Consider the following 26,713-nt stretch of genomic DNA (forward strand, 5'->3'; position numbering starts at 1 on the left):
AAATAATGTCAATAAAGATGTTTGTGCTTGGTGGGTCCCCAGACTCCCCACCGATGTATAGTGACTATTTCACTAGTCACTATACAGTACACAATCATTTGTTTTGAGTTCTGATGTGTAAAGTAGGCTATGTACAAGTTATAATTTATAACAAGTTATAATTATGATTCCCTACAGTACCTCACAGCTCACACCCACATGTGCCATCTCTTGTCAGAGTTCAGTATCATCATGTTATGTTACAGTGACTGTAGGCTACAACATATTATAAATTATGCACCAGTATGACTCCCCTTTCTTTATGTTGAAGTCTATTTTATACAGTCTATGGTTGAAGTGCAAAACAAAGGAAATAATGTTTCATTGGCCAAGTTGGCCTTGTGTACGTGGCAATTGACATCTTCTATGTCAAGCCACAGTGAAAACAATGAGACATGAATCATGATCACTATAACAAAGAGGTTAAAAATGTGGTTGTGCATGGCTATAGTCATTCATGAATAGATCATATCTTGGCTCAAGACCTAAAGAGATAATACAACCCACACTCACATAATTTATCAATTGGCAATGGCAACCATTTAATCAATTAATTGCAGAGTAGGCCTATTGCACAGAAGATTAAAACATGAATTGTATGTAGTCAGCTGCTCCAGGGGTCTGCATTGTGCTTTTCCTTTTAAAAGTATTAAATTGTGAGGCCTATACTGACCTTGGTCTGTTGTAAGAAACGCATCCTCTTCTGTCCATCATGATATGAGCTGTCAGTTTCATTATTATTATGATTATTATTTTAAAAAAAAAAAGATTATGGAACTATGGAACCTTTATTGTGAGGAAATTGATATTCAGCCTAGAAATATGCATGAGATGTCAAAATGATAATAGGTAGGTTAGGTAATATAGGCCTACCATGTCGAAAATGTACCATTATACGAAATGTTTTTAATTTTGCAATTAAGTGGCGAATACGCCTTTGGTACTTGGTTTAGCCACATGGAAATATCCCAGCATGCTTACAGCGAAACAAGCCTGAGCCAGGCAGGCAGGGGAGTGATGATGAAGCTAAGATGGCAGCCCGACTGAGGGTGCTGCCTCTCCGGGGTCAAGAAATATTCAAGGAACAAATTAAAACTAAAGACGACCAGGCGCGATTTTGAGATTAAAACGGTTGTTGATGCAAATGGGAATTTCATTATGGCTTGAGGACGTAACCTCGCCCGGAGATAAGGACCGTGTTGACGCTCGGATCGGGATCGGAAGCCCATCTAGTACAGTTGCACCACAGTGGCTACAATTTACGCCGATAATTATTGGACCTACTGGATGCTAATCAATCAATTTCTGCATTTTTTCAACAGACCCATGGCGTGACTTGTGGGGTTTTCCAGTGACAAATGGGTTATGATTGTTGCCTTGTTATTATCTAACGTTTAGTAGTCGTATCTTTGATGTGATATATATGCATTGTTCTCCAAAACGATGATGTGTGCTGCTGCGGCAGCGGCCGCCGGTGGTGGGATCCTGCCACCCTCCTCATCCCCGTCGATGGGGCTGGGTGTCAGGGTCGGTTCTGGAGCTGGAGCCGATTTCCCCAACATGGGTTCGGGACTGGGTTCGTGTCCGACACCCGGAGCCCAGTCCGATTGTCGGAGTCGGTACCAGCTTCTACTCTCAGGGCGAGCTTTGGCAGAACGATACAGAAGGATTTATACCACAGCTATCAGTGACAAAGAACAAGGGATCAATCAAGGAAGGTGAGTTGGACTGGCCACTTCTCGTTGAGAAGATTGTGTCAAATATAGCTTGGAATGGTTTGACATGGCGTTAGCTAAAGACCCGTTACAATACCACAGCATTTCAGCTGGAATGTTGACTTCCCTAGCTTGTCTCAACTAGCTAGGGAAGCTAAACTAGCCTTGACTCTCGGGCTTGAATGGTTTGTTCACTTCTGTAGCCCGGGTGCGCTGAATTTCGCATTTCGTTGCATTGACAGAAGCACTGAAAACGAGAACTCCGCCCACTCGGACCATGGCGGAAGAAAAAAAACGAGGTCTCATCGAGAAACCCTTTTAGATAAGGGTCGATCCACACAAATGACGTTATTTCTACTGGAAAAGAGTGTCGACGCAAGTGGTGTCGACACTTTCTGCACTAGAAAATAGCATTTTTGTAGCGCAAAAATATCACGTGACGAAGTAAAGAGTGCCTCTCCAAAGCAAAGCTAACTGGTGGCTAGCTGTCATGATGACAGCAGCCCTATGATTTGTCTTGCGCTATTCTTTTTTTTTTCTTTTTTTGGGGAGGGGAGGGGGGGGTGTTGCCGTTTACTGAAAGAATAAACAATCAATCTCGGACCCAAATATTACTTTTCGTTTGCTGTGCATTTTATAAAGGCTATTGTTGATGTTGTCAACAAATGCATTTGCTATAACCGTGTATTTACTAGGGGACAGCAGCAGCCCCGCTGTCTAGGTGGGCCCAACCGCGTCATTCTATCTCTACAGACAGTACCAAGAGCATCAGCTCAACGGCAAATTGCTTGATTTTTCTGCCTTGGGTGATGGGTCGTCTAAAAACGCACAGTGGCACGTACACAACCTTATTACCCTCGTGTGCCCCCCCGGCCCCTGCACCCACCCACACACACACCCTACTGCTCTAAGCATGAAATTATGCATACTTTTTGGACAGGACTGTGTTGGGAAATGGGTGAACTCTGCTTTTCTGGCTCAAGCGGGTATTAGACTGACGTCATCCAGCAAGTCAGGTTGTGGAATGAGAAGGTTGATCATTGCAGAACCCGCCCTCAGAGGACTGTGTTTTTCTCATCCTCCCATGTGCCACAGTGTATATACCATTACCACTGCAGCACCGCATACTGTAGCCAGTTTCATGAAACACATTTCAGCAAGAATTATGAAATAATTATTGTGGTTAAATGCAATGCAGCTTAAACTAATTAGTCTAGCCATGGTTCACATTAGGACAGTCATGTTTCAGGGCTACTAATAGTCCTACATTTGTGAATATGATTTAGAGATTGTTTTCAACACTGTTTAGAGTGTTGCTGGTATTATTTCTAAATAAGATACCTGCATTACACACATTACACAAGCAGGCTGAACTGAAGCAGCTTGCCCAAAGAGACACAACTGAAATAAGTTAGGCAACTGTTGGTGGAGACTTTGCTTGTGAATACATTTGGCTGGGATTAGGGGTGTCCAACCGACAACCGTTAGCTGGGATGTTGGTGAGAAAGTTTAACTCAGAATGGCATTGATTGATCTTCGAATGGCTACCATTTCTCAAGGCAGTGTTCTGTAGGATTTCAAATAGTTTGTATGTTCATGAAAGTGGAATACTTATTAGTTTGTATCATCACATGGTGTGTAAATCATTAAGACTGTTAGACTGATGGTGATTAATTCCTAAAAAGCTTCCAGAGTGGCTAGGCTATCCTTTGCAGTGCTCGGATTGAAAATCTATAATGAGTATAGTAGATCGTAATAGATGTCTAGTATACATGAAACATTCATTGTCAAAAGCTTGAGAAAGGCAATTCAGTTTATCATAATACTAATTTATGTTATTTTAAATGAAACTGAGCTTCTGCAACTCTCTTAATAAGGGAGATTGTGCCCTCTGGCATGATCTCAGAAGCATTACATCATACACTCAAAGCAATGCCATTGGTTGGGTTTGACCACATGGGCACCTGACACCTCCCCTATAGGTATCAGGGCGCACATCTTTGAATATATATTCTTTCAGAGCGATGTTTTCAACTCCTCTTTGCTTCTGGGGGGTCCCTGGAACTACATATTTTCAGATGGGGGTCCGCAGCCAAATACAGATAATTCTGGGGGTCCTTGACATTAAAAAGGTTGACATGGAAACAGAACCCTTTAAAAAAATATCTGCCTCAGATCTATTTGGGTTAAGGTGAAGTGGCACTCTACTCGGGGTATTTCGACATCCTGGGCCCTTTGTAAAGGGGTCCAGCATGTGTGTACCGCCTCACGTTGGTGGTCCATGTCAACTTTTGCCAACTCGGACAGTCTGGATGTGACGGCAGCACCAGTGGCGCATGAGAACCGTGGTTCCTTAGGCCTATTGAGAACCACAGGGGAGACCGGGTCTCGCCACATGTGGTGTGTGGATCTAAGGTTTTCTCTCTCTCCCTCCCGCCGTAGGCTGGAAGGTGTGTGTGTGGCAGTTATAGTCTACAGGACTTTGATAAACTGTCAGGCCTAGGAGTAAGAAAAAAAGAGTGGGGTACGGAAGCAGGTCTTTGGACCGTCTTGGTACTCTAGTAGCCCTGAGCATGTAAATGACTGTCAGGCTCTCGTGTTTTGAGAAATGACGACCCCTTTGGTTGTTCATATAGGTCCTCAATATACCTTACAAGCGATGGGTCTGGATCCTCTTCACTCTGGGTCTAGACTAGAAGGGAGTGTATTTATGTCTCCCTTAAGCGAGTTGCTAATGCGCAGTTTAATTTAAAATAATTTAAGGTTACGAACGTAACCCCGGTTATTTAACTAAACTAGAGAATTCGCCAAAACACCCTTCTTGTGAATTTGCTTCATGAGAAGTTTCAATGTTCTCTATGGAATGGCGACAACATGGAGGGACACGCTACATCCGAGCAAAGACTTGGTAACGCCCCGCCTGCCTCTGATTGGCATTACCAGAGTTTCCTCCGAGGTGGAAGATACATGCTGGATAGTCTTCTGCGAGGTTACTCTTGTGGCGTGAAATAAATAAATAATACAAGTACGATATAATACAAGAGAATGACAGCTTGGCACGCGCGACAGTAACCTTTATTTTAGGCAAACTAATATTATTTTATGCCGTTGGCTTGTTTATTTGTATACATGTGTAAACTTGAAATAATAATAATAATATCTCAAACTTATATAGCGCTTTTCTGAGGGGGGCTTTACAGAGGTAACGACAAAATAAAAACAACTATTAGAAAAAAAGGAAAAAAACACTAAAAGCTAAAGAACATTAAAAGACTGTGAAAAGCTAGGGAAGGCAATATTGAAGAGGTGGGTCTTGAGGGTGGTTTTGAAAGTTTGGAGGGTTTCCACAGGGTTGGGGCAGCAAAGGCGAAAGCTCTGTCACCCCACGTACGGAGTTTGGTTTTGGGGACGTCGAGGAGGTTTGCAACTTTGCATCACCAGACCTGAGGGAGCGAGAGGGGACATGGGTATGGTATGGGGGAGCCAGGTTATTTAGTGCTTTGTAGGTGGTCAGGAGTGTTTTGAAGTGGATTTCTTTGTTTAACCGGTAGCCAGTGAAGGTCACGGAGGACTGGTGTAATGTGGTCTCTGGAACGGGTACTGGTGAGCAGACAGGCAGCTGAGTTCTGGACATATTGCAGTTTATTGAGGACTTTGGAGGTGGTGCCGTAGAGGATACTGTTGCAGTAATCAAGGCGGGATGTGACGAAAGGCATGGATGAGTGTTTCAGCTGCGGAGAATGACGGAGTGGGTCGGAGACGGGCGATGTTCTTGAGGTGGAAGAAGGCGGTTTTGGTGACTTGGTTAACATGGGGGAGGAATGAAAGGGTGGGGTCAAAAATGATGCCAGGGTTGCGGATGCGGGTGGAGCGTGTAACAGTGGACCTGTCAATGTTTAATGAAAGATCTTGGGTGGAATTGGTGAGGGAGTTGGGACCGATGATGATAATGAAACATTATTGTACTGTAAAAAGGTGTCTTTTCCCTTGATCCTTTAACAGTATTAGGTTTACTATAATTAGATTAATACCTTGATCTTTATATATTTTTTGTATAATAGTATTAGTTTACTATAACTAGATTAATACACGATAATCAACATGTACAAAATTCCCTATAGTTATCTTTATTTTGCCCTTTGTGTGCAGGCTTTTCAGGCACCTCGTAATTCTCCAGGGCACCCTCAGTTGTTCAGGACCCCAAGTTGTTTATACTGAGCATCTTACATGCATACAGACAAACAGAAGCTACAGAATGTGTTCTTGAAGAAGTAGGTTACAATATAAATGTATTTGCAAAGATGAGTATATATACATATACTGTCCAAAGATCGTTTTTGTATGTTATTACCATGCTAATTTTAGTTGCTAATATTAGCTTCCTGATTCCCTGCTACATATACTGCCCCCAAAGATCGTTTTTTGTTAAGCTAATTACCATTCTATGTTGCCAACACTAGCTTTCTGATTCCCTTAGCTCATGAGGCTCCATTTAAGCTAACTTTGAAACATGACTTGCATATGTCTGTAATTCCTTTAGTATGTGGTTCAGTGTGCTAAAGTTACATTACTAGCCTGTTACCTACAGTACACCAGGGCCTCTATTGTTAATACCCAACTGTATTTATTCCATATCCCACATCTTTCATTTCTGTCACTATTTCAGATACCATTCGCTTATGACCACCCTGCATGTCTGTACTAAAACGAATAAACACCGTCAAAGTCATCCTTGTCCAAGCTCCCTGACCAGAGCCCTGTGGTGGGCATATGCATCGAACACCCTAAGCCTAGACAAGCTGCTATTTTTTACACAACACTTAACACTTTATTCAATCAAAGCAAACGCACAAACAATATTAGTTTGCCTCTTCTACAAGAATTAAAGTTATACAGTACCCTTGCATCTCGGAGGACAGACAAGACGGGGCAGTGTCGGTAGGCCAATCAGAGGCAGGCGGAGCCTTAACATGTTGTCTATGCTCGGACGTAGAATAGAGTCCCCTTTTGGTGTTTTAAACATTGTTATAATTTAGCTATTGAAAAATGGCAGATCTACAAGCTCATAGAGCGCCACCGAGTGGCACGCTATGAACTTGTAGGTCTGCTATTTTTGAAAAATCGTTAAAATGTGCCTCTAATCTTTCCGGAAATTGTCATGATTTAGAAAACTTTTTTTTTAAATTTCGACGTCAGGCCTGAATGGGCTAGCTGCACTGGGAGGATCAGGGATCAGAGGTTCAGTGTTTTGCTCAATGGACACTTTGACACCAAAAGGAGGAGAGCTGGGGAACGAACGATGGACCTTCCCGTCCTCCGCCACTGTTGTAAATGTAGTTGTGGCAACTGGCAACATGTAATCTTTCAACAGACATAATGGTCACACGATCTTGCAGGATTGTTTCCTTTCCATGCCTAGCAGCCTGAAGTTAGGGTTGAGGCAATATTGACAGATTCACATTTTTTTCCCCTTCATTTCTTTTTACCAAATACAAATATATATCTACAAATAAAAAAATATCTACAAACTCCTCATGTGTTCTAAGCGTGTAGATTTAGCTGTTTTTGAAAACCTTTGAAAGTATAAAATAAATAAAATAAAAGATTATATATATCTAGTATCGATGTATTAAATATTGATATTATACTGCCCAGCTTTCCTAAAGTAGAATGTTTGATCAGAGTAATTAAAAAGTCACACGGAATTATTGTGACCTTAAATTGAGGATTCATTGATTTTATTCTAAATACTTACTTCAATAATGCTATTATGCTGATCATTATGTACTTTCAGGGGGAAAAAGGCCTTGAGTAAGAAGAAGCTGAAAAGACGACAGAAGGTCAAGTCAAAAGTCAAAGCAAGAACAAAGGTAAGATCCAGGACTCACAACTTGATATCGGTATTAAACTGCTCCTGTGTATTGTCACTCTTGAGTCTTGACATCTTGATATTGGTTTCAATGACCTAAGCTGCTAAGTTGTGCCCACACCACTCTGCCAGAAGCGGTGCTGCTCAACCAAGCCAGAGCATCAACATGTCTTTTAAATGCATGCATGAGGTCAGTCCGTTGCTCTCCACAGGTTGGCAGAGGGAATGTACTAGTGCCCACTATTACATTAGATAATTGACGCTGTGCATGATATGACATTACTATTCCAACAACTAAATACAGGGAAATGTTAGAGGGAGAAACGGCATCTAACTAATATCAATCAGCTACTTTAACTTCATTATATAAAAGTGTTGGACTGTTGGTGTATCACACAGTGATCAAAGAGTGGCAGGCCATAAGCCATACAGTATATGCCATTTTAGCAAGTTAGCCAAGGGTGCTAGCATTGGACAATCACTATTAGGCGTGGGGCTTAGCGAAGGGTATATCATTTAGCTATACAGTATGTGAAAGAGTTGCACATTTGTAAGGGTTGCATATAAAATAACTGGATTATTTGTAACTATTTGTTTCTTTATAGAATATACGGTAATTCATGCTTTACATTTGAGGTATTTCTAAGCCTTATGATAATAAAACACAAAACCAACTCTCAAGAAGATAAAATGTGCATAAACACATTTGCATATGCTGCTCTGTGTTTATTAGCTGTGCATGATCAGGACCTTGCTTGCGAGATTCACTCCCCAAACAAAAGAATTTGGCAGATTGATGATAACAACATTAGTGCATTAGGTTCCCCCCCCCCGCAATCTTTTAAGTTGATTGCCAGGAACATGGTTTTAATTGGCAGGGCTGAACAGGTGCCAGTAAGTGAGAGACAGAAGGGATGGGGAGAGAGAGAGAGAAACAGAGAGAGAGAGAGGACGAGAGGCAGTGTTGGGAGTGGTGCTGGATTGGTCATGATGATGGCCTGTTGCTGAGCGACCTAATGTGTGCCATATCTCCATGGCAACGCTTGCCTTCCCTCATCTCCATCCAAAGCATCAGATGTGTGTTTGTCTGTATGCATGTAGATTACATATGTAGAGTGTGTGTGTTAACTAGCTGCCTATAGTACCAAACTCTGTCAACAAACATAATCCCCTCTTCTGTCACCGGATCATTCCCTTTCGCCTCTTTCTGTTAATACTGCTTGGCTGTGTTCGTATTGCACATTTTGTTTTCGGATTAACTTTGTGTTGCTCGTCTTGGTTTCCCCCCTTGTGCACGGAGCAGTGTGCTGCCAGAGGGTAGAGATTAATGTGATTGCTTTAAGACGGTGGTTTTCAACCCTTTTCACATCAAGGCCCATCATTATTTTATTCAGCATTTGAGTCCACGGAACCACCATTTGGTTAGATTTAGCCTCTCGGACCCAAAACTCTGAATATTTTGTTGTCGTTGGATACGGTTTTGTCCAATTAGGCAAACATACATTCTCTAATTGTGTCGACTTCTTGTGAATCAAGTAGTGCAGAGGCTTAACAATAATACGGGTCCATTTGGATTAATCTCACGCTCTCGAGAGTTAAAAGATCCATTTGGTTATACCAACTTTAGCTGGGGACCAACTGGAACCCCCTCAAGGAACACTGGTGGTCCCCGGCCCACTGGTTGAAAACCAGTGCCTTAACCCATTCTGACCTGAGATCAGATTCTAAAAATGTCTTCTACACATCCTGACAGTTTTCTGAAAAAGCTATGTTTCTATGCCAGTCTTTCTTTGATTTTTCAAAAATAGCAGACCTACAAGCTCGTAGCGTGCCACTCGGTGGCGTGCTATGAGCTTGTAGATCTGCTATTTTTCAATAGCTAAAGCATAACATAATGCTAACATCAAAAGGGGTTCCTGCCCAAAATGGGTTTTAAGAGCAGGTCATAGACACAATTCAGCCACATAATCGTCTGTCCCCCTACACCCCAAACCCTCGCTAGGCAGGCAAAAAAAAGAGTTGGTGTAGCAGGAATCCTTCGGTGAGTTTTGGGCCTCCATTCATGAATAGAATGAATAGATTAACCTCGCATTTATTATTATTATTATTGTTATTATTTTTATTATTATTAACCTATACCCATGAGGGGGTGGTGGAGTTGGCTGGCTGGCAATTGTGTAGTCAGTCACACGGGCAGTCATGCTGTGCTGTGTTTGGACGGGTTGTGCTCACTCTCTGGCTCTGTCACGCCTCTCACTCGGACACAGCTGCGTGTCACAGCGTGGTTTAAAAGGACCACGTCTCCGTCTTTCACTATTCCTGTGCTTGCAAGCATCAGGGAGGGATTAACCCTCACAAGGGCCCCTGGGGCCCCCATAGCGCTCGTGCGTGCGACATTTATGTTTTTTTTTGTTGTGTTTTTATCACATTTTTGACCTAAATTTAACAAAATCAATGGCCCCAGGAGCTTTTTTCAAGGCCTCAAACCCAGTACCCGAAGGGCCCCTGAGAGCCAAGGGCCCCTGGGCCACGGCCCCACTGGCCCAATGGATAATTTGGCCCTGGCAAGCATGCCGGGGTAGAGTCAGGGCAAAGAGACGGCCTTTAATTCTAACAAGGAGTAATGTCTTTTTCCTCTGCAGACAGGATATTTGTCTAAATGTGTTTCTAAAGCTACATTATAATTGAATGCTTCTAAGCACACCGCAGTGGTATCGAATGACAGAATATTGTCAACCTTGCTATATAAAGCGGGTGGCGGCCGGTGCTTAGCATAGAGCTAAATCTTTGAAATATTTATGGCAAAGCCATGGATGAAGCCATGACGTTAGATGTGGCCTATATTATTGACTCGAGATCATGAATCAATGGCTCACTCCTGTCGGACCAGCTGTAGTATATATTGACTGATTTAGAAATGAGGGTACCGACCTACGCGGCGGGTTACAAATCACCCGTGCTGCGGGTTACAAATCACCTGTGGCTTCCTGTGAGGTGAGGTTAGGGTTTGGGATAGTGTTAGTAATGGTCAGACTGATGCCACGCTACCATAAATATACCATGGTTGGAATTTCTTCCTGCTGCCGTTCACGGTTTCGGAAAAGCACACATGCATCATCAGGTTTCAGTAAAGGTTTGTTGTTTTGGCTGCTTTCGGTAAAAAGGCGTCATTTTGAACCTTGAACCTTGAAGACTTCACTGAATGGACAGCATCAGCACTGGCTCGATGTTTTTGTTAGTCGACGACGTCAGGCTCTTCATGGATTTGCTTCTTTTAGCAGTCAGGGAGGTGTTGAAAGATTCAGGGTGCAAAGGCTTCATTCTACCAAGAAATGGAATAATTGACTTATCAAACTCAATTCCACGTCGTCAATCCAATGCCTGTCTGTCAGGCCTGCGGCCCTGACATGCTGTGTGTGTGTGTGTGTGTGTGTGTGTGTGTGTGTGTGTGTGTGTGTGTATGTGAGTGACAGTCTGGGCATGCCGAGCTGAGAGGTGAGAGAGGCAGTCAGTCGTTTCATGCTGTCATACAATACTATAAATCATTATTAAGCGTAAGAAGTTGACAACTGCGCAATTTGTGCTGTAAGCTTGTCTCGTTGGTACTGGTACGTAGGTGGTGGTGTTGTGTACTATGTATGAGAGAGAGGGAGGGAGAGAGAGGGGAGGGAGATGCTCACACCCAGGCTGGCTGGCTGTGTGTGTGAGAGACAGGCTGTTGTGTAGCCTATAATATATATCTGCATCTGCAATTACTCCTCATTATACAGCAACCACCATATCTTCAACACAGGACCCCTCTACTTTTAATTAGGTGCTTTTTTAAGCCTACTCTACTATAATGTTTTCGCCGTAGTTTTATTTTGCAAATACATTTGTCACGTTGTTTTTTTCCCTCACCCCGGATACATTTTCATCAACACATGAATATATATACCGTACATGAATGTAACCATAATTCTAACCATATATGTTGAAACCCGAGTTAAACACGGCAATTACTAAAGAACGAGAATGTCTCTGGGATCCCATCCGCTGGACCACCCCGTGAGTCCCGGAATGCAATACATTGAAAACCTAGCAATCACTGCCTTCCTCTCTCCCTCTCTCTCTTGTTAATCGAGCTCCGGTCCCAACGTGGGTGAAATAGGCTTGTGAGCTTACACAGATCAATTATTTCCACTCTATTTGAAGAAATGGAGCTAAAGCGATTAAAGTATTTTTGTAGGTTTGGGTCCATAGCCAGGGAGAAAAAACAACTTTATCTTTTTGGATCTTGAGCTTAAATGTTTAGTAACCCTGGCCTGGACTAGGTTGACTGAATGACAGACAGACGGACAACTTGAACATTATCGTAGACGGGGATGTGTGCGATTTTGGGCAGGATCTCCTTGTTTATCTGAGGACTCTAGACAAGCCCTCATCCCTAAACATTTAAGCTCAACACCCAAAAGAGGGTGCACGGTGGCACAGTTGGTAGTGCTGTCGCCTCACAGCTAGAAGGTCCTGAGTTCGATTCCCGCTCGGGACGCTGTGGGTGCTGGTGGCGTGTTTCCTCCTCCGCGTCATCAGTGCCCATACCCAAAGGCGGGGTTGGTGAAAGGGCCTTTCTGTGTGGAGTTTGCATGTTCTCCCCGTGTCCCCTAGGGTAGGTACCCTCACAAAAAACATGCAGTAAACCTGGTCACTAAACTGCCTCCCCCTGGCCAGCCGGGGCGCCTGATGGAGGGGAAAGGAACTGGTTGGAATAACGTGTTACTTCCACGCGCTACGTCCAACCAGGGAAACTCCCCCCTGTCGGGTGTAAAGGAGCAACTTGGACACTCAGGCAAGAAGGAAGCATGAGTTCAAGTCCGTTGCTCTCCCCTTGTCCCCCATATATGGGGACTAGGTTGGTGGAGGGTGTGTAGAGCCCAGGATCACATTAGATGATTGACACAGGGGTGAAAAATGGGTTACAAAATCGTGGGATAAAAAATATATTAAAAAAAAAATAGACCCAAAAGATAAAGTTGGTGTTTCCCTGCCTATATGGACCCAATCTTACAAAAATACTTTAATCGCTTTAGCTCCATTTCTTCAAATACAGTGGGAATAATTGATCTATGTAAGCTCACAAGCCTATTTCACCCACGTTGGGACCAGAGCTTGATTAACAATGCTGTACCTATGCTGTACCTCATGGTTTACTGTCCCGTGTACCTAAAAACAAAAGTAATAGACTTGTCAACTAGCCATGGCAGGTGTCACTTACCGGCGGCGGTACTCACACTCTGTGGGACACGCAGTCCTCAAATTGAATAATCTCTTCTAGTGAGGGTTGTCAAGTACTATTATGTATTTTTTTATTAGCGTTTTACAGTCCTGGAAAAAGTACAAGCACACAACGTGCTGCAGCGCGATCATATGCCCTAGGATAGGTGGCGTTCCGGAATGGAATTATACCATTCTATATTCTATGCCTGATTTTTGCACATGGAGAGACTCATTATTGCGCTGAATGATTGTTATATATAGGCCTGGTTATTATTATTAATTATGTTAAATATTCTGGAAAAGTTTTGGAAATTCATTGGTGAAAATGTGTGGGAACCCTGAACGTCTCAGTTAATTTGTATAGCACATTTCATTGTGATTTACATAAAATGTCGGACCGTTTAGCTTATTATTTTAAGTACAAATTATAGGCAAATTGATGACATTGATCACTGGAAGAAGCGAAAATATAGAAGAAATCTGCTCCATACCGATTTGGCGATTTGGTGTTTTTTGAGTGGTGCAGTACAGTACAGCAATGTCCGTGTTCCCGTGTTCACCTATGTGTTCGTCTATGTGTTGGTCATGCACCAGTATGTACCAGTAGGGGCGCTGTAGTACTGCACTGTTGCCTGCTAATTAGAGAGAGAGAGAGAGAGAGAGAGAGGGGAAGGGGGAAAGAGAGAGAGGGGAGTTGCACCATTCGGTTCACACGGGTGTGATTTTATTTTTATTTTTACATCTGGTGTAGATAATGTGGAAAATAAGTCCACACAATGTTTGGCCCAGCCTACCTTCTTAAGCCCTAACCACACCAAAGGGTCACCATGCAACGAAAAATGTTAGGATTTTGAAGCCTTTTTTATCCACCTCAGTCCACAATGGTTTAAATCCCCAGCACCCTATATAATTCGTATTCATTTCTTTCGCCACTAACGGTGGTTCACCGACACATTATCAACATATTTCAGTAAAAAGAAAAGGCTACTGCGGAATTCTCCTTTAATTTAAAAGGAAACGGTGCATAAGATAAGGCGTGTCATTTGGATACTTAGTGGTTAATGTACTGTAGGATTTGCATACACATTTCCTTGCATACACATTTCCTTTTAGCATACCGGTAATTGGATGACATAAATACAGAGCTGGATGATGTTAGCCAGCTTCTACATTCTACAGTTCCATGATGAATGACTGTCAGCAAGTCTGGCTTGAGTCTTCTTAGAGAGCGCTTGGACAATTGTTTAAATCTCAAATCCAGTTAATGTCAGAAGTTAGCGCTTTGGATGAAATTGCTTGCTTAAATTAAATTGGCTAACTGTCAGAAGAATCATTGTAGAGAATTATGTGTAGTCGAAGTTGCACTTTATTGACTAGTTGATGATTTTGTAGGGCAGCCTGACATTGGATATTATAAACAGAATAATCAATTGATTTATTTGCTAATAGAGCCACTGTTATTTAGGCTATAGCTGTCTTCAATATTATTTTTGTCCAAGAAAGAAAAGAAAGTTATGCACTGTCAAAATCCACTTAGTTATTCACTTAGATTCAACGCAACACATCCGTGTCTTTTCTCCAAGTAACAGAAATAACGGTGATGGATCGCACACACACCCAGAACGGCTTCAGTTTTTATTCTTGCATGATAGTGAATAACAGACAAACGTTTCAGCTATCCAGCCTTCATAAGTGAAAAGTGATTCTCCAAGAATCTTTTCTCTGAGTCCCCCCTCCTATATGCACTTGGACCATTATTGTACAGTACTAAATGGTTTTAAGTGCTCTTTCCAGGCAGTGTGGTCCTTGCTGAATGCTGTATAGCTGTGCTGGAAGTGCTACCCTTTGGCAGGGGAGGAGGAGGGGACAGGGCTGAGTGCAGGCATACAGTAGATGAGAGGCGATGTCTCCTCCCCAATTTGGTGTGAGCCGAAAATGAATGACCTCTATCTCCAAATAGATGACATCACCACCCTCTGCCATTGCGATGCCAAAAAGGCAACTTGCAAAACAACAATGGGAAAATGTGGCCACTTGTGTGTGAGTTGTGTGTCAAGGGGAGGCAAACATCTTAAGATATTTATTAGGGATGTTATTGACTCACCATTTGGCAAATCGATTAGTCATGGTCATTTACCGACGTGTTGACCGATTTCTTTTTTCTCTCCCCTTTTTTTGTGCTACGCAGCAGTTGAGGAGAATGCAACTATGCATTCCTTTAACCCATTTTGGACTGAGGTCGATTAAAAAAAAGACAGTTTTCAGAAAAACCCTATGTTTCTATGTCAGTGGTGCTCAACCTTTTTCATCTCAAGGACCCCCAGAATTATCTGTATTTGGCTGCGGGCCCCCATCTGAAAATATGTTGTTCCAGGGACCCCCCAGAAGCAAATATTTTTGTTAAAAACGTGTGCTCTGAAAGAATATACATTGAAAGATTTGCGGCACATTTCTTCAAAGACCTACAAGCTCGTAGCGCTACAAGCTTGTAGGTCTGCTATTTTTCAATAGCTAAAGAATAAAATAATGCTTAAAACACCAAAAGGGGTTCCCGCCCAGAATGGGTTTAAGCAACACAACTTCTGCAGCTGCAGTTGCAAAGTCGTGGGACAACATTTGTTTTTAAATAGAAAGGATGTTGGACAGGTGGAAAACTTTAATTTGTGACTCATAATAGTGACTCATTACTTTACCTGGGTATAAAAGCTGGGTTACATCTTCTGATACTTGAATGTTGACAATGAAATAATAATCCTGTTTACTGTTTAGCATGCTGAGAGGCTAGGATACAGATACCAAGGATTCTACAGTGTCAGTGATGTCACTTTTTATGCGACACTGAAGGAGCAAAATGTTTTTATCTGTGGCATAATGTCGCTGACCGCCTGCCTCTGTTCTCTGACACCCCCCCCCCTCCTCCTTTGACCCCCGCCACCCTTCCTAACCACAGACGGAGACTCTGGACGGGGCGTTTTGCATTCCGGACATCAAGCTGCACAGCAACCCCTCGGCATTCAACGTCTACTGCAATGTGCGGCACTGCGTGCTGGACTGGCAGCAGCGTGAGGCCTCCCTGGCGCTGGCCTCCAGGGGCTCGGTGCAGAGCGGCGACTCGGACAGCGAGGAGGAAGAGGAGTACCGAGAGCCCGCCGTCAAGCTTCCCAAGGTAGGTACACATGGTGGTCCGAGCAGGTGTTGCAGAATGAGATGAGTACCAGCTGTCGGCACCGCTTGCGTGGTGATGGTGGTGATAATAATACCAGTACTGTGACGGGCTGACACACCGTACCGTACCGGAATACTGTCACTTCATTATGTCAGCTCTGTCACAGAAGTTTCATTTTAAATGGTTTCATATAAGCAGGGGCGCACATTAATATTTTGGGCTAGTTTTCAAAGGAACACCTGAACAGTGGACAAGTTGGTGCAGTGAGGGGGGATACGGACATTTCTACACTGGCGCAATGTTATGCTGCCCACACGGGCAGATGCAAAAGATACAAAGATGCTAAGCTACACAGAGTCACAGACACTGTATTTGTGGTCGTTAAGCAGCAGGAGGAAGGGGATACGACGTTTCTACTCTGCCACAATGTTATGCATTAAGCGTTGCCAGGTCCGCGTATTGTAAGCGAGTGGTAGTGTGTGTAAGAAGGCTGTAGAAAGTCAGGCTCTCCGGGTACCACCGTTATGACTTAAGTTTAAATACAGTCGCGTACACCTAACCTATCCCATCCATATTCACATAGGAGGCAAATTAATTCTAATTAATATATAAAAACCTGGCGTTTTGTTTTCATTTCTCTGACCCCCCACTCCAGTTATGTTGAACCCTAGTTTCTGCGTCATATTTAATGGTGTGTTTTTCCATTTGAACGGCGACCACAACACCAGCCTGTGTGTCACTTCACTGGCGCTCCTGAATGCAGCAATATTGTTGCTGCATTCGTGTCTGACAATTTGTGTCTGACAATTTACCCTTAGTAAATTGTGTCTGACAATTTGTGTCTGACATTTTACCCTTAGTAAATTGTGTCTGGCAATTTCTGTCTGACATTTTACCCTTAGTAAAGAAGCTCTTCTCCTTTTGTGTGACATACTATATTATTATGATAAAAGACGTGTGTTCATGAATCCACACTGGGAGAGGAATGGAGCTGCTGTTGGCTGTATCGATATTGATTGAAACCTTTATTTCAGGGAAATCCAATTGAGACCAGGGTCTCTTTTGGAATGGTGCCCTGTATACAAAAGAAATTACATTTACAGCAATGATTTTAAATACAAAATGATATAGTACAAAAATACACACACAAACAAAACCTTAAAGCCAAATATTACAAAAAGCAAGTGCATAATCCTCCCTCTAGTTTTAAGGCGTATGCACCTGCTTTTTGTAATACTGTATGTGATATTGATACCATTCACTCTCGTGATAACGTGTGTGCCCCTTTATCCAGGACCATTACTATGTTGTAACAATTAAGATGACATCCCCAATTAATTAAGCCTGATGAAATTCGTATCCTGTATATTTTGACAACACTCCGTTCTGTCTATGCCTGCTCTGTCGCACCAGATCTGCGAGTGGCAATGTGATGCGTTGTTAATAATAATAATAATATTTTTTTATTTATAAGGCGCCTTTCAGGGCACTCAAGGTCGCCGCACAACAGATTAAAAAACAGTCAATACAGACAGAGCACAGTTAATTAAAAGCGAGTCAAAAGTACAGCTTGCAGCAGAGACAACAGAGGTCAGCTGTTGTCAGTTGTTAGCTTGTAGGTGTGTTCTTCAAGGCAGAACACTGTCATACTGCGGAGTCCATTTGAGACTCTTCCAGGTACGTATGAATGGTTTTACCATCGTCATATATTTGCATGCCCTTAGTAGCCGTCCCACTTTGACGATATTTTTTATCGAATGAACGTCTCTACCTTAAATAATCAGATTGTTCATTTTACACTGATGATGGTCTAACATTGCGTTCAATTCAACCAAACTGCGTTGGATGCCTGGCATGCGAAATAACAAGACACAATGTCTTGATATATACGTTATACAATTAGACTTCTAGTATTGCAGAACAAGCATGACAATTTTTCTTACTTAACCAGAGTCCCGTGGCGCTAGTATACAATTTCTCACCTCTATATCAAACTAACCCTTTGCCTAGCCGCTGCTATTTTCGGTGAATGTTCTCCCCTGAACAGAAATGCTAGGTTTCATGTGGTTAAAACAACATGGTTTTGGTTTTGGTCATTTTTAGGAAATCGAAAGTGAAAGCAGGCTGACGGCGACATATAATATCTGCAATGGCAGTGTTTCAAAGGGCGTCAAGTTTACCCACATTGGTTGATAAATAATTGGTTAATACCATGCATCTGTAATGCAATATTGAATCGGTAGGCCGACTATTGGTAGATAAATTACTCTGGAGTTGGAAGCAAAGAAATATTGACCCTAGATTATTACTAATAAACTCACGCAAGGGACCGGCGGGGGGGGGGGGGGGGAGAGACAGTTTTCCAAGTACTTTTCAATCAAAATCACTCAGACCCATTTCAAAGGAGGGGCACCTCGGAAATTTTTAAATGACTGTGAAAATTGGTCTGGCTGTAGATGTTAGAATGTAAAGCTAGCCAGCCGGCACTTGTGAGACAACAGACAACCACAACTTGTGAGACAACCACAACTTGTGAGACAACTAAAACAAACCAAATGTCTACAGCATGCCGTTAGTTCAACATTATGCTGTGCTTTTGTTGTAATGCCACAAAACAAGCTCTTTACTTAGACTGGGAAAGACCGAGGGACTTTTTTGCGTATTTGATTCATACTAACGAGCTATACGGAGGGAGTAGGGAGGCAGACTTTTCCGGGCCAAACTCTAATGGCGTCCCTCCCTCGACAAGCATGCCACTCTTTTGTTGTATGGCGATGAGGGTGTGGAAAAACCTCTCCAAGTACGTCCTGCTATACTCATCGGTCATGGGAAGAAGAACAAGCCTCAATTGTCTTTTGAAGGCAGACATGACTCGAAACCAACCTCCCAAATGCTGTGCATTAGTAGAGTATCGTATAGTTTTCTGTTGTTGATGAGCCTTGCTTTGTCCCATTTGCTCTGGGCGGTGTGTGGTCCTTTTTTTAAAATCTCGTGTCAGTGGCACCAAAACCACCAAAACACAATGTCAACAAAAGAAAAAAATGTCTGTACTGTATTTTGGCAGTTAAAGTGATTGTGACTGTAATGCTGGTATAAGATACATTTGTAAATGCACTTTCCTTTAGCATCCATTCTCTGGCTGGGTGACAGACAGTGCTGCGCTGATAGTGCCCTAACTGTGGTGTGTGTGTGTGTGTGTGTGTGTGTGTGTGTTCCTCCCCCTGTGTGTCCATAGATCATTGGTATCGGACTGTGTGGGGTGTTTGAGCTGATAAAGGAGACACGGTTCTCTCACCCCTCGTTGTGCCTGCGCAGCCTGCAGGCCCTGCTGGACATGTTGCAGGGACAGCAGCCTGAGGGCTTCCAGACCGAGCCACCCGATGTGCTAGGTAAGAGCAGTGATGTTTTGTGAATGCAAGGCGATCGTACACAGTACACACAGACGTACACACAGACGTACACACACGCACAGAGCGGCTGGTATGAACTCCCTCTACCCTCCTCGTGTTTTTTCTCAGAGTCTCTGTTCCAGCTGCTTCTGGAGACCACGGTGCGGAGCACGGGGCCCAACGACCCCACGGGTCAGGCCCTCACCGCCCTGTCCTGTGCCTGCCTCTTCAGCCTGGTGGTGTCCTGGGGGGACACCGGCAAGACCCTCCAGGCCGTCTCCGCTATTCTCACAAACAACGGCAGCCATGCGTGCCAGACCATACAGGTGAGAGACCCAACCCTACAGTAAGCAGGGTCCTATAACTATCTCGCACGCACGCACGCACGCACACCCGCAAGCACGCACACACACACGCAAGCACCCACGCAGAATACTGTGCTTGCTTTTGTGTAGGTCGGATGTTCTTTTGGATTCACATGAAAACTTCAGTTGCACGCGGAGTTGGATGAGGCTACAGCAACCTCTGGCTCCTCCGTGCATCAGAGCAGTGGCTGAAGCACCCAAATTGAGTTGGGGAAATGTCAAGGCTCTTTGAGTCTCCTGTCTTATTATGTTACCCTGCCTGCATTCTTCCGCCAATTACTGTAGCCAGCCAGCTCTCTTCTCCGTTTGCCTTTGATCTCTCTCTCTCTCTCTCTCTCTCTCTCTCTCTCTCTCTCTCTCTCTTTCTCTCTCTCTCTCTCTCTCTCTCTCTCTCTCTCTTCCTTCCTCTCTCTTCCTCTCTCTCTTCCACGTTCTTCCTCTCAATTTGCATTAGCCGTTTGGCAGTGTTCTTCGTATGAATATCTGGTGTAGGTTTTATGGCATAACTTGTTTTTGGCTTCATACAAATTTCTCCTCCCCCTCTGCAAATTTGATGGCATCGCCTGGTCAGTCAGCACTTTCATTTAGCAGGCGACCGTTTAATGTAATTGTTTATTGTGCTGAGGTGACTTAAGGTAACCACGCAATGTTTCTTGGCATTGCGTGTGCGAATGGCCAGTGAAGGTTTTCGTTGTAAACACACACAGACAGACAGACAGACAGACAGACAGACACATTGATGAAGTAGGGGGGGTCTTCCCTGCTGTCTTGTGTTAATACCCTGCAGTACTGCTAGGGTGGCCATAGCGGAGTGCGTAGAGACGCTCACGGGGAAATAGAAAGTCCCCTGGTTCACGTCCCATGGTTCACGTCCCCTGGTTCGCGTCCCCTGGTTCACGTGCCCTGGTTCGCGTCCCCTGGTTCACGTCCCCTGGTTCGCGTCCCCTGGTTCACGTCCCATGGTTCGCGTCCTGGTCTGGAAGTGTCTCTGAGGAAGACACTTAACCACCAGCTGCTACCTGTGCAATGTACTAACGACGCTCACTGCTCCTAATTTTGTTATAGGATGGGTAAATGCAGAGGGCAAAAACGAAAGTAGTGGGCCTGGGCCATGGCTCAGCGGTCCAGGCACCTTGGCTGGTAATCCAGTCTGGCAGTGTACCGCGGGTTCGACTCCCGATCCCGACGGCCTTTACTGCATGTCTTCCCCCCTCAACACACACACACACACACACACACACACACACACACACACACACACACACACACACACACACACAGAAACCCCTCCCTCCCCCTCCCCATCCTATTCACAAAACAATCAACCCACAACACATCAATTACAATATCACCGGGTCAGTAAGTCTTTCAGGTCTGATATTAGGTCTGTCCACATTGAAATTGTGCCCTCTTGGGCCTGATTAAACCTTGCCGATGACAGTTCCAGATAAGCAATGTCCAGAAAGCTTCGCAGCCAATGTGTTTTTGAAACATCATGGGATGCAAGTTGATAGGCCGGACCATATCATTCTCCACTGCATCTTCAGCCCCAGACTGACTGTATAGTGTGAGTCATCACAATGGCTGGCTGGCAGGCAGGCAGTCGGGAAGTGTGTGTGTGTGTGTGTTTTAGTGTTGTACTTACTTACATGTGTGGATTTTGTGCACGCGACTGCGCATGTGTGAATGCTGAGCTCAACAGAGTGTGAAATCGCTGCCAGCAAGTGATGGAGTGTGTGTAAAACTAGTCAGGCGGAGAAAGACATGGAAATTGCTGGCTTTCCAGTGATACCAGAATTGTATTGTATTAATACTCACTACCCAGAGATGAGATGGAACTCTTCAGAGATTAAAATAGGGTGCATTTTTCACTATAGTTATAGTTTATAGTTATAGACGCAATAAAACAACGACCTCTGCATCCACAGCACTACTGTACTGTTTTTTTTATTCTAGTTTTTTTTGCTAGCTTTAGTTATAATAGTCATTTCTTTTTCATGAATATAACTATATTATAACCATATGAAATGGGAGGTAAATGTTGCAATTTGTAAAAAGGGCTCATAAAATGTCCCGGGGACTCATCTAAAAGACCCCCCCCCCCCTGCGTCCCGGGACTCATTACATTGAAAACCTATTTACATCACTGACTCTTCTGTAGCGATACTAATAAAATCATGAAATGGCCTCCTACGAATCCACAGGCCCAAATCCCAGTCTAATATTGGAGGTGTTCTTAGTCAAAGTGACCCCCCCCCCCCCCGGAACCAGTGGCACATCAGGGAGAAGAAGCTCCGTCCTCCAACTAAACCGACCTCTTAAATTCTCCTCTCCCCCGGCCTATAAGGTACCCACCATCCTGAACGCGCTGCAGAGGAGCGTCCAGGCCGTGCTGGTGGGCAAGATCCAGATCCAGGACTGGTTCGGGAACGGCATCAAGCGGGCGGCGCTGATGAACAAGTGGGTCCTCAAGGAGGTGTCCATCGACGAGGACGAGCGCTGCCTGCTGCAGACGGACGGCTCCTTCCTCTACCTGCTGTGCAAGGACGGACTCTACAAAGTGGGCTCTGGATACAGCGGAACCGTCAGGGTACTACAGCCCCCACACATAGCCATTATTTTCGTGTGTTCGTATCAGTGTTGTTGTTTTTGGCAGCAAATTTCTATTTTAGTTTTAGTCATAGTCTCCTGAATGTTTTTCACTTAGTCTTAGTCACATTTTAGTCACCTGGAATGTATTAGTGTTAGTCTAGTTTTAGTCGACTGAATGTCATAAGATTTTAGTCGACTAAATCTACAGGTGATTTAGTCAACTAAAATGTATTTATGCGGGCCTTGTTGCCGTCATAATGACTTTTTTTTCCCACTTGCTGAAAATAGACGATCTACGAGCTTGTAGATCTGCTATTTTCAGCATGCAACCAAGTGTAAATGACTTATACTGGATCTGTTGTCCACTAGTCCCTTCCTAACATTTTAGTCTAGTTTTTATTTGTTGACGAAATTGTCAGTATATTTAGTCTTAGTTTTAGTCACCATAGCATAGTTTTAATTTAATTTCCATTTAGTTTTCTTCAGTGAAAAAGGTAGTCGACGAACATTTTTCGTCTTAGTTTTAGTCGACGAAAACAACACTGGTTCGTGTGTGTGTGTGTCTGTCTTTCTATAGCGCACAGAATAATGCTTGTCAGAAAATTGCATGTGCCAGCAGTGCTCTTGAGTGTTGAAAATGGGCTTATAACGTGGACACGAATGATTTGTCTACCAAGAATAGCTGTTATTTTATCAGGCCTGATTTATTTTTGTAGTGTTGTGTGTCCATGCCGGTGCCATAAGTGCCAAATATCAAAACGGTGGACTCTTTTGTTTCTCTTGTTTATTTCCCCAACTGTTTTAATCCCTATACCTGCAAGAGAATAGTTCCCAAAGTACTCTCTATGAGTTCTGATTTAGGTGTTTGTGTTTGCGGTTGTGTGCTGACATAAGATCCATGTTCTATATAGGGTCACGTGTACAACTCCACGTCTCGCATCAGGAATCGGAAGGAGAAGAGGTCATGGTTGGGCTTTGCTCAGGTGCAGTCTTTAGCCTTTGTTTTTATATTTATTTTCATTGTCTTTAATTACAACACCTGTTTATTTAAACCTGTATTTTAAATTGCAATCTAATCTCAATTGTGATTTTTGTGGTATTTGCTCGTTTCATTGATTTAATTTCAACTAGTTTGGCACTAAACTCGGCCGGTAATTGGGGGGGGCCTCAAGGCCTTGGGTCAATAGTTCTTGGGGATGTACAGTACTGTAGCCATGTCCTCTGGGAGAATAGGACACAAAATGTTTTATTTTCAAAGAAGCTAAAAGTCTCGTGGCCGAAGAACTCGCAGGCTAAATTGACCGAATAGGCGTTTATCCTGCGCCACCGAGTGGCGTGCTACGAGCTTGTAGGTCTGCTATTTTTTGAAAAATCGAAGTACGACTGACATAGAAACATAGCTTCTTCAGATAACTGTCATTTTCAAACAGACATTTTTAGAATCTGATCTCGGGTCAGAATGGGTTAATTTGTGGGGGGTTTCATTGCGTCTTGTCTCACGTCCTCAGGGCTTCCTGTTGTATCGGGACGCAAGTAATCATAGTATGTCAGCCATCAAGATCAACCCGGAGACCCTGGAGCACGAGGGGACCGTCACCATGCCAGGTACAGCCAAACTTAAAGGACCACTTTTCAACCTATCTTGTCCTCACTAATAATCGTGAAAAAATGGCACGATTTTTTTCCACTCAGTCTGTGTCTCATAGGAAGGCTGTGGGCAGTTTAGAAACCGTCTTCCAGTGACATCATCATTAGGCAGATGTTTTTTTTTTTAAACAAGATTTCTTTACAAAAATATTTAGATTTTCATTATCGTGAGAACGATGGCTTCCATTTTTGCATTGCAACTTTTCAGGCCTAGAAAGCCTACAGTTTCTATTAGCTTGTATTCCCCATCGATGATGTCACTGGACATGAAGATGGTTTGAACCGTCGTTTGATGAGCTCTGCAGAGGCCGAGGCTCCTTGCATAACTGCAAGCCCACCTTGAATATTATTAAAGATGCAATTTAAGCCAACTGTGTGTCCCTCCCTGCTCTCCTTTGCCAGGTCAACACGCGGACGGACAGAACATCGTCTTCACCGACGGAGAGTACATCAACCAGATCGCTGCATGCAAAGACGTACGTTAAAACACGCTCTCCATCCAATTCAACCATTGTTCCCGTAATTGCTTTCATCGCCTTTATAGTCTGGCTCCTTAAATAAGAAAAAGAGGCTTAGGCTAGTAGGGCCATCTTAATTGGAATGAATACATCCCCAGAGCTCCAGCGACGACCCCCCCCTCCCCCCCCCCCCCCCCTCCCGGTCATCCTGTGTTATTGAATCTAATAAGAATCCGAGCATTGTCACGCTGGCCTCCTGTCTGTCGCAGCAGCAGCAGACATCATGGGAGGAGGACTGATTGTATTATTATGCCTGGTGCTGCTCGGGGGTGGCTGCAAAAAAAAATCTCTGGAGATGGAAACGCTGTTCACGTGACACGTATCTCAGTGTGTGTGTGTGTGTGTGTCGATGCAGCCCAAGCCTGGCAGTGGTCTCTGCTTTGTTTTTACTGAGAACGGAGGAGGACCGATGAGATGCAGAGGCTTGTTGGGGGTTTCATGATCTCGTAAGACTATTTAGGAGATTTTAAACTTTTCACACTTCACGTTTCATAACCAGTCGCTCCTCCTGATCATGCCTGCTGACTCATGTCACCGCCACTCTCTCTCTCTCTCTCTCTCTCTCTCTCTCTCTCTCTCTCTCTCTCTCTCTCTCTCTCTGGCCATGACGGCTGAGGCTCACTCTTAACAGAGGAGGGACCCCCTCGAGCGAACGCCAGCTGTGCCACAGGAAAAGGGTAGAGGAGTGTGTCTGAGGCTGTGTGTGGGTGGGAGTGGCGATGTAAGGGCGTGAGTGTAGGGGGGTGGAACCGCCGCATGTGGCTGTTCTCCAGAGGGCTTAATCTCGCATGCAAGATATCTGCATAAGTAGTAGCGGGGGGAAGGGAGGATGTGAAATTCATACATCTATACCGCCACAGCCAGTCTTCCTCCCGGGGTATAGCAGCCTCTGGGCTGAACGAGGGAGCTGGATGCAGAGAGAGAGACACAGAGACAGAGACAGAGAGAGAGAGAGAGAGAAAAGTGGGCTAAACTCCTCGGCAACCCAGCGGCAGCACGTATTGGTTTGTGCAGCCAGCCAGTGCACCCATCACATCATCACAGAGACCGGCTCCTGCAGAGGTGAAAGAGAGGATGATGTGAGAGAGGATAAAAAAGACGAAGAAAGGATGATGTGGGTAAACGATATGAGGTCAAGGGAAAGGGAGGAGAGCAAAGGGGGAACGGAATAGATCCAAGGCAACCGAGCTGATGAGAAAAAAAGAAAGGGAAGAAGGCGTTCTGTTCTGTGCTACGGCTACAGTCAAAGTGCAACAGAGGAGATGTGTAATCATGACCCCATGAGAGTGGCTGAGCTCCTTGACGCTGCTTTACTAGCCTTCATGCCCTCCTCCAACTCTCTGCTGTTCCCCCTCGTCCCTTCCCCTCGTTATGCCGCTTGCAAAACCTGAACTCTCTGCTATAAATCTTCCTTCTCTCAGCCACGCCCCCTCCCCAGCAGCCTGTGCCAAAAGCACATCCCTGCTTTGGCTTGTCATGGGCTGTGCTGCGTCAGTTCATTGTCCAGTCAATATACCAACCGAGCTACCACAGTTCGAGGGATATGGCAACCGTTTTCGATATGCACTCTAATATATTCACTAATTGTGCTGTAGTGTACATATATATATATATATATATAAAATATATGAAGTATGTATGCGCCTGCAGTACAAAAAGGAACATTGACTTCAGCAAAAAAGTAGTGGATATATCTGTTTGGCTGATATATCGACTATTATTTGACTGGTTTCATGTCCAAGGTATTGGCAAGAGTTGTGAGCATGTTTTAATTTTTTACATTGTTATGGGGATAATAATTGTGTCAAACCAGTAACGGGGATAGTGTCAAATGTGTCTCAATATAAAAGCAGGGAGTTAAAATTGTATAAGTTACACCACATACAGATTGACAAAATAGATTTGTATTCGCTAAGGAAATTACATAATAAATCTTAATTGAATTCCGTTTGTGTGTGTATATTTAACACTTGCTTGCCTGCTCATTATATAACTAAAGTAAAATGTTTTATTCATTCAAGTGATTTAATTATATCAGGTATGTTCACATTGATTACAATATTCTCCAAAATTGCGATCGGCATCGGACCCAAAGATCTCGCATTGGCTGTGCTCTATGTAATTGGTAGGCGCAGCCCATCTTTCTGTTCGTAGTCC

At 43.8% G+C, this 26,713-nt stretch overlaps 1 protein-coding gene across 20 annotated transcripts in view; it reads left to right on the top strand.

Annotated features, from left to right (window-relative positions):
• Positions 1 to 1,047: 1,047 nt before the first annotated feature.
• The window catches only part of mycbp2 (MYC binding protein 2), a 105,149-nt gene continuing 79,483 nt past the window's right edge, over positions 1,048 to 26,713 (top strand). For all 20 annotated transcript variants that reach the window (XM_080786273.1, XM_080786284.1, XM_080786287.1 and 17 more), the window contains exons 1-9: positions 1,048 to 1,757; positions 7,549 to 7,624; positions 15,830 to 16,045; positions 19,281 to 19,434; positions 19,564 to 19,760; positions 22,147 to 22,389; positions 23,303 to 23,374; positions 23,900 to 23,996; positions 24,441 to 24,514. In XM_080786273.1, the coding sequence (XP_080642399.1) occupies positions 1,483 to 1,757; positions 7,549 to 7,624; positions 15,830 to 16,045; positions 19,281 to 19,434; positions 19,564 to 19,760; positions 22,147 to 22,389; positions 23,303 to 23,374; positions 23,900 to 23,996; positions 24,441 to 24,514 (1,404 nt within the window). In that variant the 5' untranslated portion in view covers positions 1,048 to 1,482. The remainder of the gene's footprint in view (positions 1,758 to 7,548; positions 7,625 to 15,829; positions 16,046 to 19,280; positions 19,435 to 19,563; positions 19,761 to 22,146; positions 22,390 to 23,302; positions 23,375 to 23,899; positions 23,997 to 24,440; positions 24,515 to 26,713) is intronic.

This window comes from Protomyctophum bolini, assembly GCF_963924005.1.
Source record: "Protomyctophum bolini genome assembly, chromosome: 16".
Lineage (NCBI taxonomy): Eukaryota > Metazoa > Chordata > Actinopteri > Myctophiformes > Myctophidae > Protomyctophum > Protomyctophum bolini.